Raw genomic sequence first — 12,723 nt, forward strand, 5'->3', positions numbered from 1 at the left:
TCATTGTCAAGAAATAAGAATAAACCTAGAGTGAGAAAGACTTCATTTTTCCTTGCCCATTTCTTCAACATACATTTCTTCCTTTCCATGAATTTACTTATTGGATCCATAATATCGTCGTCATTTTTAGTTTTGTCAGATGGAGACACTACAGCTTCTCCATCTTCCATGTCATCTTCATCTGTGTTAAACCACATCTCCTCTTCATCTTCTAGTGTTCTGGCATCTCTTCGATATCTATGATTCCTCAAAATTGAACGCATACTATGAGTAAAGAGAAAAAGGTAGAGTAAATAGACTCATAAAGACTTTCATTACAGTCTTCAAGTATTGCTCTGAATTGGATATACTCTTAACCCATTTCCTGTTTGCCTCGAGAATACTTGCTGGCGGCTACAACATTTCCCCTGAAATAACTCAGGGATTACAGTCCTAACCTTACCCCCAAATTTGCCATGAAATATCCTGCTTTTATTATTATTTTCGCATTTCTCTAGTAGATCAATAGTCTTTGAAAACATCATTCTATTAATAGCATTGTTTTTAGTAGTGGTATTTCCATTTACAAAATATAGTAATCCTGATTGCTGAAAATATCAAATCCTAGAAAACGTAGCATTCCTACATGTGATATTAACATCATTCTCAAACAGTTGTTAGCAGAAGATTCATTTGATGAATCCTATTTAGATATATATTTCTGTTACATTAGGAGTAGAGACAAGTTTTTTAGAAATAACTCCAAGAACAATTTTTATATTTTATTTTCACTCTGAAAACCAGTCAGATTTGCTTCAGCATCAAAGGGCGTGTTTATGTAAAATTAAATTAATGCTGGCAGTGAACTGTACTTTTTTTCTAAACAGGAAATGGGTTGATAAATTAACAGCATAAAACAAACTTATACATATAGAGGTTGACAAAAACAGTTTAATCCACTGAAAAACACTCCACCATATCTAGTGTTAACTAGTGGAGTCAAACTTCCTATTATCAAATCAGTTATTAAATTTAATATTAGGAATTAATAAGTCATAACTTATGGCTATAAAAATATACCATAAGTATGTGAATTCAGGTATTTGGGAAAATGTACAGGATTTCTTAAAATAGTTTGTAACTCTGAAGTAATTCGAAGTAAGATAATATTCTGATTGGTTTGGACACATGAAGCCTCATTGTCACCTAAGAGTTTAGGTTTTTTTTCTTTTTCATTGTCTTGTTTGATACATGCCTGAGGAAGTGACTACAGAAAATACTAACATCCACCCTCCCCTTCAAGAAAACATTTATATTGACCATTACACATAAAACTACAACTTCTGTTCGCTCTCTGCTATTTCCTCTCCTGCCACGCCAAACAGTACCAAACAAGTAAAAAAAGAGCCACTACCATACAACTTCTCACTGCACGAATAGGTTCAAATATGTGGTAATTTACCTGTCAAGTTTGGGATTATCTTGCCTTTCTCTTTGTTGTTCAAATCTCAGTTTTAATCCTTTAAATGTCTGTACATAATCTACGTCTTCCAGTGCCTTCCAGTAATTTTCAATTACATGAGCAGTCAATGATTTTATATCTTCCTATAGAAAATTATAATAAAAAAGGAGATGAAAATGTTATTTTAGAAGATATGACTGAACTGTAGTGAATTGATAAACCCACCTCAAAAAGTTTTACAGTCTTAGAGATAATCAAATAATGAAAATAGGCCTAACATAGTGGCTACTTCAACAAGTCCCTGATTTTTGGTGTACCTCAGAATTATCTATGGGTCTTTCCAGAGTAAACGCCCAGGTCCCATCCTAGATAATGTGTACTCAGTAAGTCTGGGTAGGATCTGGCATGTATATTTTAAAATCACACCACAGAAAAGTGCTAGAGATGGATGGTGGTGATGGTTGCACAACAATGTGAATGCACTTATTAATGCCACTGAATTGTAAAGTTATAAATGGATAAAATGGCAAATTTTATGTATATTTTACCGTATTATTTTAAAAGCATGCCACAAATAATTCCAACACGCATCAGTGTTTTAGAACCACTAGCCTACTATAATCTTAAAAAAAAAATCAAGTTTGTTATGAAATTGCTCTTTAGAAATGGGAGAAAGAAAAATTAGAAACCTCAAAGTTCAAACAAACCAAAACACATCCAATACTTATTTTAAGAAAGTAAAATTACAGTTGATGAGTACTATGACAGTGTTAAATCAGTTTTCAAACTATCTTATAAAAAGGAGTCATAGCTGCTAAGAGATTATTTTAGTTTTAATTCAGTCTCTCACAAGCTTTTGGTAACACTGGTTTTCTTTTCTATCTTCCTATAGAAAATTATAATAAAAAAGTCTCTCCAAATATATTCTCGAATAAGCCAAAATACCAATAATGCATACTTAAGTTTGTCAAACATTTAAAACCAAAATTCTAACCAAAAAAGTACAGAACCTACCACTCTAATAAATTCAAACATCTCTATTATGGCAGAGTTCATCAGATTATAACGGGATCCATTGTTGAGAAATGCTTTGACGACTGGTTCAAACAAAAAACTTTTCATTATGTAGCGGTTGTAAAACTCATCTTTTAATCCAATAATCTTTCTCTTAAAACGAAGAGCACCTGAAACACAGAGGCATTGTTCAAATTACATACCACACTCCCATATTTTTAGACTTACAAAAAAAACTTCAACAAATATAATTCTTTGTGTAGTCATGTTACTGCTTCCAGAAGTGTGAACCTAAAGATAAGGATTACAAAAGGGTTATCAGAGAAATGTATTATGAAAGTAGTGTATGTCATCATAGAACACAAGTCTTAGAAGGCCAGGAAAATTCTGGAAATAAGTTACTAATGACCAAAATGTATTTTACTTCTGAAATAGCTAAGATAGGGCTAGTAAATGAATTAACCTATAATACTAAAAATGAAAATTCTAAACATATATATATATGTATACACATACATACATACACACACCACTTTTAAAACAATAGAAAAACCATTGTTTTATTAGGGCAATCCACTGTGTAAATTGATTTTCATTATTTTGGGGCACTTATTATTTTACATCAGAATTCATGGGTTGCATTGGCTTATTTGTGGATGTTTATACCCACAAAATCCACATGACCCAAAATTTGCCTTCCCATATAAATTTAGAGGATGTTTTTTAAAATGTGGTCCTCTAGGCTTATTGCAGCGAGTATGCTTTTTAATTTTTTCCTAGTTTTCCTTTTTTTACAATTGATTAGGCTTTAACTTACAGATTATAAGGTATATTTACATCTTGAGGTATGGGGAGTTACTTAAGTCACCATTCGTCAAGATCCAAATATACGCAGCCAGCTAGACTTCAACAAAGCCCTCTTTACCTAAATGGAATTATCAGTAAGTTAATGCCCCAGTATTGTAAACAGTTCAAAAAAGCATACTCACTTCATGCAGTCACATCGTCTTCGGTTGGCAAGATTAAATATTGTGTTTGTATTTTGGTTTCTTTGGAGATCATAGAAGTGGCTCGTTAAATTGCCAATTTGTTATTAATCAAGTCCTTCATGAGCAGGTAGCCAGGCAACCATGCTGACACGGTTTCTGGGTGGGAAGGCAGAGGAGTAAAGCAGCTCAATTTTTCTTTAGTTGGCAGAAAAAGAGGTCCACAAGTGAATGCCCAATTAGCTACAGCTGATTACAAACTGCCTTAACAATCCAACTTTAAGAGTGTCTCTTTCTAAACAGACACTCTGGGCAGGGAGTTTCAAGGGAGTTTCAAAATAGTTTATAGAATAGTAATTGCATTTTATTTTTTAAACTACTGAATATTTTCAAATACATAAGCATGGTGAAATAAGACATTTTAAACAATAAGAGGCATCTTTCTCTGTTTTAAGTCAAATCCAAGTAAGGGTTTATTTTCCTAAAACAATGGTTTTAGAGTTTGGTTTTTCTTTTAATGTTACTAGACAAAGGAACTTAGGCAGTTCCACTTGTTAGAATAAAAATCAGTATTTTAGAGCTCATGTTTTAACAAAGCCAAATTTTAAGCTTTTAGTAACTTAGGCAAGACCTCAAAGCCTGTATTCCAACTTTGCAGGCTTTTGTGGAGACTTGTGTCCTATCATAACATACACTAGCTGAACCCTGTGGTCTGCATGTAGTTCCTAGTAAGAGCAAAGACACTCCCTTCCTAGAATTCACTAATGCCAGGGTATGCAGATGGCACCACCATCTCAAGATCAGTTCTGTTCGGAAACTGATGTAGATAGAAGGTAATTCTAATGGTCTTTTTTGTTTTGCTCCTCATTTCCATTTGCCCTCATTTATTTCTATCAAGAACTGTTTTGTTTCCACGCAAAGCCCTCCCCAAAAAGAAACCTGCATCAAATACATCTAACCACTATTCTTTGCTGTTGAATAAGAAGTTGCTTTTGCAAATTTACCAGTGAGTTCTATGCAGTCAAGTTGCTGAAAGGGGTTTTAGAGAAAGCTTTTGGAATAGATCAAATTGGCATAACCATAGGATTTTCAATGTAAAGTGCATTCTGCTTCCACTCACATCTCTAACCTTCATTAACATTCCAGGAATCTCTTGTACTGTTTGTATCATCTCTAAAACAAAAATTTTGTCTTTACCTCATACAACATGAGATTTCATGTAATAAATTTAAGACTTTTTGCCTCATATATAACTAATAGATGAATAAAAGCATCTACGACAAAATTTTTCTTTATTTCATTCCTCTTACAGAGTTCCATATTTTTAACAACAAAAAAAGCAGACAACATAACAGTATGAGCTAAAAGGCTACGATGTAAGATCCAAGAATCCTGAAAAGGCCAAGACTGATACAACTGGTATGTATGTTTGTACACACACACACACACACGCACACACACGCACACACACACATCTAACCTATAAACACTAAGTTTTGAAGGGATGCCAGTCTCACCTACAGACTTGATTAGTTGCCTTTAAATATAATGAAAGTATATTAAGAAGCGGCAGATATAAAAAATGAAGTTTCCCTAAGTCCCCAAACTGTTTACATTTAACCACTTATCTTTTGTTCTTACATGTAGGCATCTAAATTTACTTATAAACCCCTCCCTTAAAAAATACTAATATATTTTTCTGGTTCAGGGCCATGCCACCCCGAACAAGCCCGATCCCGTCTGATCTCAGAAGCTAAGCAGGGTCGGGCCTGGTTAGTACTTGGATGGGAGACCACCTAGGAAGACCACGTGCTGTTGTAAGCTGACAAGGTCCTTGCAATCTGTGAGGTCAACCAAGGGTTGCCTAGCCTTTAAAAAATAAATAAATAAATAAATAAAATAAAATAATATTTCAGTGTACTCCTTCCTCAGAAGACCAAAAATATCTTAAATCTCCTCAAATTTATATTTGTTCTTTTAGAAGTTGTTGATAGAAATACTGCAAATCCAGCTGTAAACAGCTTGTTCCTGATAACTGGCATCTTCTTTCAGAAGCTACTCATATTCTCAGTCCTAGGAAGACAGCCATACTGAGAATCATTTGAGAAAGAATTAGGTTTTTAATGATAACCTAACTTAGTTTGGAAAATATTAACAGTAATAAAATAGAAGGTTTTTCTAGCATGCTTAATTTTCCTACAATGCAAATTTTCATTAACTTGTAATGATTCTATTCATAGTTCTCATTAAATTATAAGAAATTTTCTTTGCAATACTACAAGCAAACTGAAATGAAAAACTGAAGAATAAAAAGGCCTTTCCTTTCCTGCCACTCTCCCACTGGTTCATGGGTTCTACCTATACCAAACCACTAACACACCACACTTTTTGTCACACTCTCCCATGACCAAAGCAAATTCAACTGAACTCTTGCAAAATTTCCCTGGTCTGCCTCATTCATGTAGAATAAATCATTTCCATTATACTTCAAAACACATCATAATATAGTGCTTATGAGGTTTATTTTAATTTTTATAGACTGTCTCTTCCTAATGAACTCTGATCCCCTTGACAGCTGAGTCCAGGTCTTAATCTTCTTTATTTTCCTAGTACCAGGTATGTATCAAACTTCATCAAATCTAAGATGCCACTAATTGCAAAAAACTTTTCTCTCTTCTGCTACTAAGAAAACAAAATGAACAAAAAAGAACTAGTCATGACAAGCCATTAAATTGTACGACTCACCTTGATTTGAGAAATGATAAATGCATAAAAATACATGTATCAGAAATAACGAAATATAGTAGTATTTAATAAATTTACTGAAATAAAACATGCAGTTGATCCATCCTGTCCCACCTGCTCACGAACTCCCCTTCCTGCACTGAAACAAAACCTATGTTGACATGAAAAAAAATTCAAAGCAACATTCAACTCCCTCTCAACTTGGTTTTGGGCTCTCACTTTTGCTGTGATAGGTATAGATGGAAAATGAACATAAATTTAAAAGGACTTCTTTCGCATGTCCATAGATATATGCAATAGTAAAGTAGAACCAAAATAAATGAATTTATTTTTTGCTGTCCTTAGCAGTCTAGGTTAATGCCACCTATTACTTTTGACTGAAAAAAAAAATTACTACGGTAATATCAAAAGATCTGGGTAATTAGCAGAAAGTACTAAATATCTGAAAGTTGGAAAATGAAAATATACTCTGACCAAATGTATTCTCAGTACATACTGCACAGTGTACACTAATCTGAAAAATGAAGTCAACTATAACAACTGTTAACCATGATAGAAAGTTTAATGACATACTTTTGAAGATAAAATGTAGGCAAAAAGAACAAATCAACACTAGAAACATCCTATATACACACAATGCTTTTATAATTTACGGATATTTTTAAAAATCATAAGCAGAAATTTTTTTAATGAAATAAAAACAGCAAAAATAGATGTATAGTTCAGACTTCTAATTACTATATGATTATGATACCTTTAAACAAACAAACAAAAACAACTAAACTTACCTATAAAAATTAAAAGGCAAAACTTAATTACCAGTAGACATCTCTAGGATACCCCTAAAATTGTCTGCCAATTTACCAAAGGCAACTGGCTGCTACATGATCAAGAATATTCTGGAATAACCTATTTCCTATTCAGAAAAAAAATGTTTGTACTTCAAAAAAACTAGTGTCTTATGAACACAGTGGAAGTCAATTTTTGAAAAACACATATAACTAAAAACCATCTTGTTAAAAGACTGTTGCTCTGAAGAGTTAAGTATTCCCATAAACGTGTATGCTTTGTGGCCCACAGCAGCTTTTTTTTTTTTAACAACCCTTTAAAAATATGAGAACCATTTTTCAGGTTGCAGGTTGTGCAAAAATAGACCACAGGCTGGATTTGGCCACAGCTGTAGTTTGCCATCCCTGCTTTAAAATATCTGAGGTAACACAATATTATATGTCAAATATATTGTAATAAAGCTGAGAAAGAAATATTTGTGGAATTAACAAATGGACCATCTGTAGACATTTGTGCTAGGCATTCTGTAACTCAGAATGAATGTGTTTTAGAAACTCAGAAAGAATGTGTTTTAGGAATTCAGTTCTATTAGCTATAAATTTTCCAAATTATCAAAGTTCTTCATGATTTCATGTGATGCTATAGTCTCGCAATGCCCAATTTGTAATTAGTAATGCTGTACTAAGTCGAAAAAATAACTGAGGTAAAATAATCTAAGGTGCCATCTTAATGATGGACTATAATCCTTTAATATGTATTTTTAGAGACACTCTAACCCCTTTGCTATGTGTTAATGAGAAAGAAGTGTGTCAGGATAATCACCTGCTCAATATGTGACACAAGTACATACTCAGTGTAGTAGTATTAGAACCTAGATCTCCTGACCTAAGTCTGTGATCTTTTCTTCTCAATGAAACCTAAAGATACCAACAAAATGGTAACATGTAGATAATACATACTTCTACCAGAAGCAACACTTACATAATGCCAAGAAAGCATGCTTTGAGGCCATGAGAACTAGCACTCTCCGGAGGATGTCCTTATTAATAATGTAGTTCTTTATGTGATAGGTATGGTGCTCCACACAGAACGTTAACAACTCCAATACAAGTGCTAACAACTGGGCAGTCTGAAAATCATCTAAAACAAAACACAATTATATTGATGGTTAATATTCTTTTCCTCCTCAAATGTAAAATTCCAATGCCAATCAAGTAAAGTCCTTTCTATGAACCCAAATATTTTAAAGGAAAAGGAAACTTAATATTTATTTGAATGTCTACCATGTGTCAAGAATGATGCTTTACACTTTTCTTTATTTAAAACAACTCTGTAAGGAATTAGTTTCACAAGACCAAGTCTGAGAAGTTAGTAAGGCAGAGATGGGATACATTATTAGATCTGCTGTATTCCAAAGTGGAAGACTGCTCTATCATGTCTTAACACATCCCTCGACAGGTGTACATATAGCATAAGCGGTCCTGCCAGACACCATCTGGTCTCTGGTGGAATTAATCTCTCAGCTCCTAAGATTCCAGTGTGTTTTGTGCCTCCTTTACTACACATAATGAGTCCACACTCAATTATAATTACTGGCTTATCTTCCTCACCAGGCGGCAAACCTCTGGAAGTATTTTACTCACATTTCTCAATTACCCCATTAAGACCCCAAAGCTTATAGCACAGTGCCTTCCATGAAATGGGTTCCCAATAAAATGTTTGAATTGAACATGTGGTTTGGAAAGGAGCCTCAACGTTTACCTAGTATGAATACAGTAGATAGGAAAAATGAATATCATGTATCCAACACTTGCTTCTAGTTACAAAAAAAGGTAAATTTAACATTTATTTTCTAGGTGGTGTCAAAAATACTGGTAATTCTTATGACAAAATAATATATTCTCAAAACTTCAATAAAGGATTTCCCAATGAAGACCTTAAGCTATTTTCTAAATTAAACACATAAGCTAAAGCAGTAAAATGCAGAAATAATCAAAACATAGGAATAATCCTTAATGCAAATAAAAATAGCTTAATATTGAGCACAGCTCTTCTCTACTACACATCTGGAGTACAAATAAATTTTTTTCATAGCTACTTCTATTTCTTTCACTGATGTAAATATAAACTAAATATAAATACTGCTTTAACAAAAAAACTTAAAATTCTAAAGCAACAATTAATCTTTTTATTTTTTACCTTTCTGTTATCTCTGATTATAACTCTTTAAAGAAATTTTACTTCGAACACCTCTTTTAAAATTAGCCTTAGATCTCTATGTTGACACCAACTTTGAGTTTCAGAGTTCAAGAACAAAGAAGTTAACTACCAACCTGCATTATCTTACCTTTGCTAGGTTTGTCTTCTGTTGTATTTGCCAATAAAGGAGCAGTGAGGACATGCATACAGTGTTTGTAGAAGAAACCCAGAAATTCAGTCTTTTCTGTTTTCTAAGGAATCAAAAATAGTTCCATGAACTTTAAGTGCGTCGGTTCCTACCAGCAATAAACAATATACTAGTATGATAAAGAGAAGAATGCCTATGGCTTACATTGGCAGTAGCTAACATGTTCTCTGGGTCAACTAAAGTTCGAAGCAGGCCCATAAGTTGGACCGCTCCTCCAAGTTCAGGGTCTGTATCACAAATCATATGTTCTATAATGAGGTTGATGAGCAAAATATCCTGGTGAGAAAAATACAAATAAAGATCACTTATTACAGGAGAGGATGGAAAAAACACATTCTATGACATACTATAGCATTATACCTCACTCTAGCTATCTTGTTACAAACCAAATGAAATGATTGACTGACTTCTTCAATAAGATACATGGCAGTGTTTCCTTGAAGTGTGGTACAGGTACATTACACTTAACAGTACTGAAAAGAAAATTTCTTTTTGTTATCTTTAAATCCTTCTGATTAAAACAAAAACAGTTTAAGGTTGGTGCTAACAGATCTTTACACCTCTTGATAACAAAATATCCCTCCTGAAGAAAACTGATGGGTCTTCTAAGGTTCACAGCTTTAATAGTAAAAATATTTAGCTAGAATTTGTAACACTGTTATACTTTCACTGCATTTTTATAGTTCCTTCTCCTCCTATTTATGGTAAATGATATCTATATCTCTTCTCCATTCATGGAAATGATAGAAAGTTTCCATTTAAAGTAAATTTAAGAAAAAATTAGTTGGTACCTGAATGTCAGAAATTGGGAAAAACGAGATTACAGTATTTAGAGGATGCACACAAGAACAAATGTATTGTAGAGATTCCAAATGTCACAGAAAACTAAGTGCTAGTTTTCCTAAGGCTCTACTATGACTGGTGTTCCTTGCCCAAGGAATAAATAAAACATGAGAGGGACTCAATAAGAAAATCCTTGCTCCTGCCAATATATGCAATGATAGGATGGAAAGAAAGAAAATGCAGACAGTATAAAGAAACGATGATAAGGACTGGGAATCAAGAGACCTACTGAATGTGAGTCAAGTTCATCAGTGTATGTTCAACTATCAGGTTACAGGGCCAACAAGAATAACCTTTACTTTTAATAATACAGATATTTTGGTTTTCAAGAAAAACATGACATAATATTCGACAGTTCAGACTGGTAGTCTTCTACATCTATTCTGACACTCCCATTAAAAAAAAAAACAACAAAACTTTAAATATAGATGTTACTAGGCATTCCACTTCATTTTGACATCACAGCGCACTACTTTTTTTAAAAAAGTATTTTCTCATTTTGTAAAAATATGAAAAAAAAAAAAGAATTATAGCCTAAGAGGATATATTTTCCCCACATCCCATGAGGAGTTGAGGGAAGAATATCTTAGTTTATTATTAAGTAAAAAATTACTTCCAAGATTTTATAGGGGAAAATCAATCATTGCTTTAATTATCTGAAAATAAAACAGCACACACATTTGGGCCATCACATATGCCATGTACCACCATAAACTCTGGGAGTGCCCTTCCCATTAGCAGGATATATTCTCTCACTTACTTTAAAATTGTATCTGTGTGTCTGTGATCAAGACAACAGCTTGTTCCCTATGGTTAGGTAGTAAAGAAAGCACCTAAATACTATCCAAGAGACTGTGTTTCATTTCTTCATTCTTGATTTTGAGAATCCCTAGCAAAGTGACTGTTTTCCTAAGGCAATTATTCATAATTCCACATACAGAACAATTTATTGGCTGAATGATTTAAACCAGACAATATAGTAAGTTAACTTCAGAATTAAGAAACTTGACCTCAAAAACTTAAAAAGGAATTTAAGTTGAGCACTAATAAAATAGCTGAAGATATACTTTAAAACTGAGACAGGAGCCAAGTTAGGGGAAGGATAAGCCATTTGATATCATGGCTACACTTTTCCCAAATATTAACTATTTAAACCTTAACTAAAAGAAACACAGTTATAGCTCCCCATGTATATATACTTACTGTTAGTGCAAATAATATTTACCTTGTTGGTTATTTTTTGCTCTGTTAACTTCTTACTTACATCATCATTCTGTTGTGCCTCCTGCATGACAAACTCTCGTACCATGGATGGATTATATTCAACCAAGTATGAGAATATATCAGTAGCAGCACTTCGCACCTGTGTATCATCCATGCCCTGCAGATAAAAAGCACTTATTTCTCCTATAATTATAAAAATATGGAACTTACAGCTACATAAATCTAAAACCTAACAAATTTTAAGAAAACACTGCAATTATAAAAAAGAGGTCAAGGAAATTCTGCTGCATGTAAAAACCACTGTTATAGAGATAAAGATATGCTTTCTTTTGTTCCTGTTTACTCTTCTACTTTAACATGTCGACAGGCTGCAAAATTGCAAATTAGTTTTAAAAACATGGAAAATTCCTGAGTACTTTTTCAGTACTGTGTAAGAACTTTAATCCTAGAATTTTATAGTTTTTTAACTTTGTAATATACAGCTAATATTAAATGCTGGCTGTAATCAAATACCTGCATGTAACAAAAATATATCATTTTGGTAGATTAAAAATATAATGGTAATTAAGTAAGGAGAAACAAACTTACAAGGATGACTTCTAAAGCTGGTAATATGCCCATGTTTGACAAAGTCTTGAAAAATGCATCTCTGTTTTGAGGTTGCAGCGTTTGGGAAAACGCACAAAATTCTTTTAAAAAGTTAACCTGAAAATAGGAAAATGGTTAAGTGACTATAGAAAGTTTGTAGTTTTAGCTTCATGTCCTTTTTTAATATCAAATTTCTTACCAATTCCTGTCTTTTTTCCTCATCTGTTGCTTCATCTGTTAGTTGTGCAAACAAATCTGTCAGAAATTTTTCATCTTCCTATGAAATCAAAGGATAAATTATGCAAATTGTAAGAGTGTAATACAAATGTAAGAGTATAATAATTTTAAGATGCTATAATAGAAGATATAAATTGCAGTTAACTAGAAAAAGGAAAAATGGTATTGATGATTTTTTTTTAAAAGAGAAGGAAACCAAACTATTAAAGGGTAAACTGACAATTACAGAAAGATTGTTCTTTATATTTTGGCAAGGCTCTATTTCCTAAGCCTGTTTTAAGGGCCACAGTGTAAATATTTGCAGGCCGTATGGTCCCTACCACAACTACTCAGCTCTGTTGTTACAGTAAGAAGCAGTCATAGACAGTATGTAAATGAATGTGGCTGTGTTCAAATAAAACTTCATTTACGAGAACAGGTATGAGCCATAGTTTACAGACCCCTGGTTT

General features: G+C 33.1%; 1 protein-coding gene, 1 long non-coding RNA gene and 1 pseudogene across 3 annotated transcripts in view; 2 read left to right on the forward strand and 1 right to left on the reverse strand.

Moving 5' to 3' along the window:
* The window catches only part of LOC120619613 (uncharacterized), a 28,416-nt gene that overhangs the window by 14,136 nt on the left and 1,557 nt on the right, over positions 1-12,723 (forward strand). The window contains exon 2 of the long non-coding RNA XR_005657577.1: positions 4,754-4,860. This is a non-coding gene — a long non-coding RNA (uncharacterized LOC120619613). The remainder of the gene's footprint in view (positions 1-4,753; positions 4,861-12,723) is intronic.
* PPP4R3A (protein phosphatase 4 regulatory subunit 3A) overlaps positions 1-12,723 on the reverse strand; it is a 37,192-nt gene that overhangs the window by 2,924 nt on the left and 21,545 nt on the right. The window contains exons 5-13 of one of the 2 annotated variants that reach the window (XM_039884027.1): positions 12,237-12,314; positions 12,038-12,154; positions 11,451-11,606; positions 9,527-9,658; positions 9,323-9,425; positions 7,957-8,115; positions 2,456-2,625; positions 1,442-1,584; positions 74-264 (exon numbers count right to left, since the gene is read on the reverse strand). In XM_039884027.1, coding sequence (XP_039739961.1) covers positions 74-264; positions 1,442-1,584; positions 2,456-2,625; positions 7,957-8,115; positions 9,323-9,425; positions 9,527-9,658; positions 11,451-11,606; positions 12,038-12,154; positions 12,237-12,314 — 1,249 coding nt within the window. The remainder of the gene's footprint in view (positions 1-73; positions 265-1,441; positions 1,585-2,455; positions 2,626-7,956; positions 8,116-9,322; positions 9,426-9,526; positions 9,659-11,450; positions 11,607-12,037; positions 12,155-12,236; positions 12,315-12,723) is intronic. The other variant, XM_039884029.1, reaches the window with a different exon arrangement.
* LOC120619896 (uncharacterized) lies at positions 5,144-5,262 on the forward strand (annotated as a pseudogene).

Source organism: Pteropus medius, unplaced genomic scaffold, assembly GCF_902729225.1.
Source record: "Pteropus medius unplaced genomic scaffold, Ma_sr-lr_union100, whole genome shotgun sequence".
NCBI classification, from domain to species: domain Eukaryota; kingdom Metazoa; phylum Chordata; class Mammalia; order Chiroptera; family Pteropodidae; genus Pteropus; species Pteropus medius.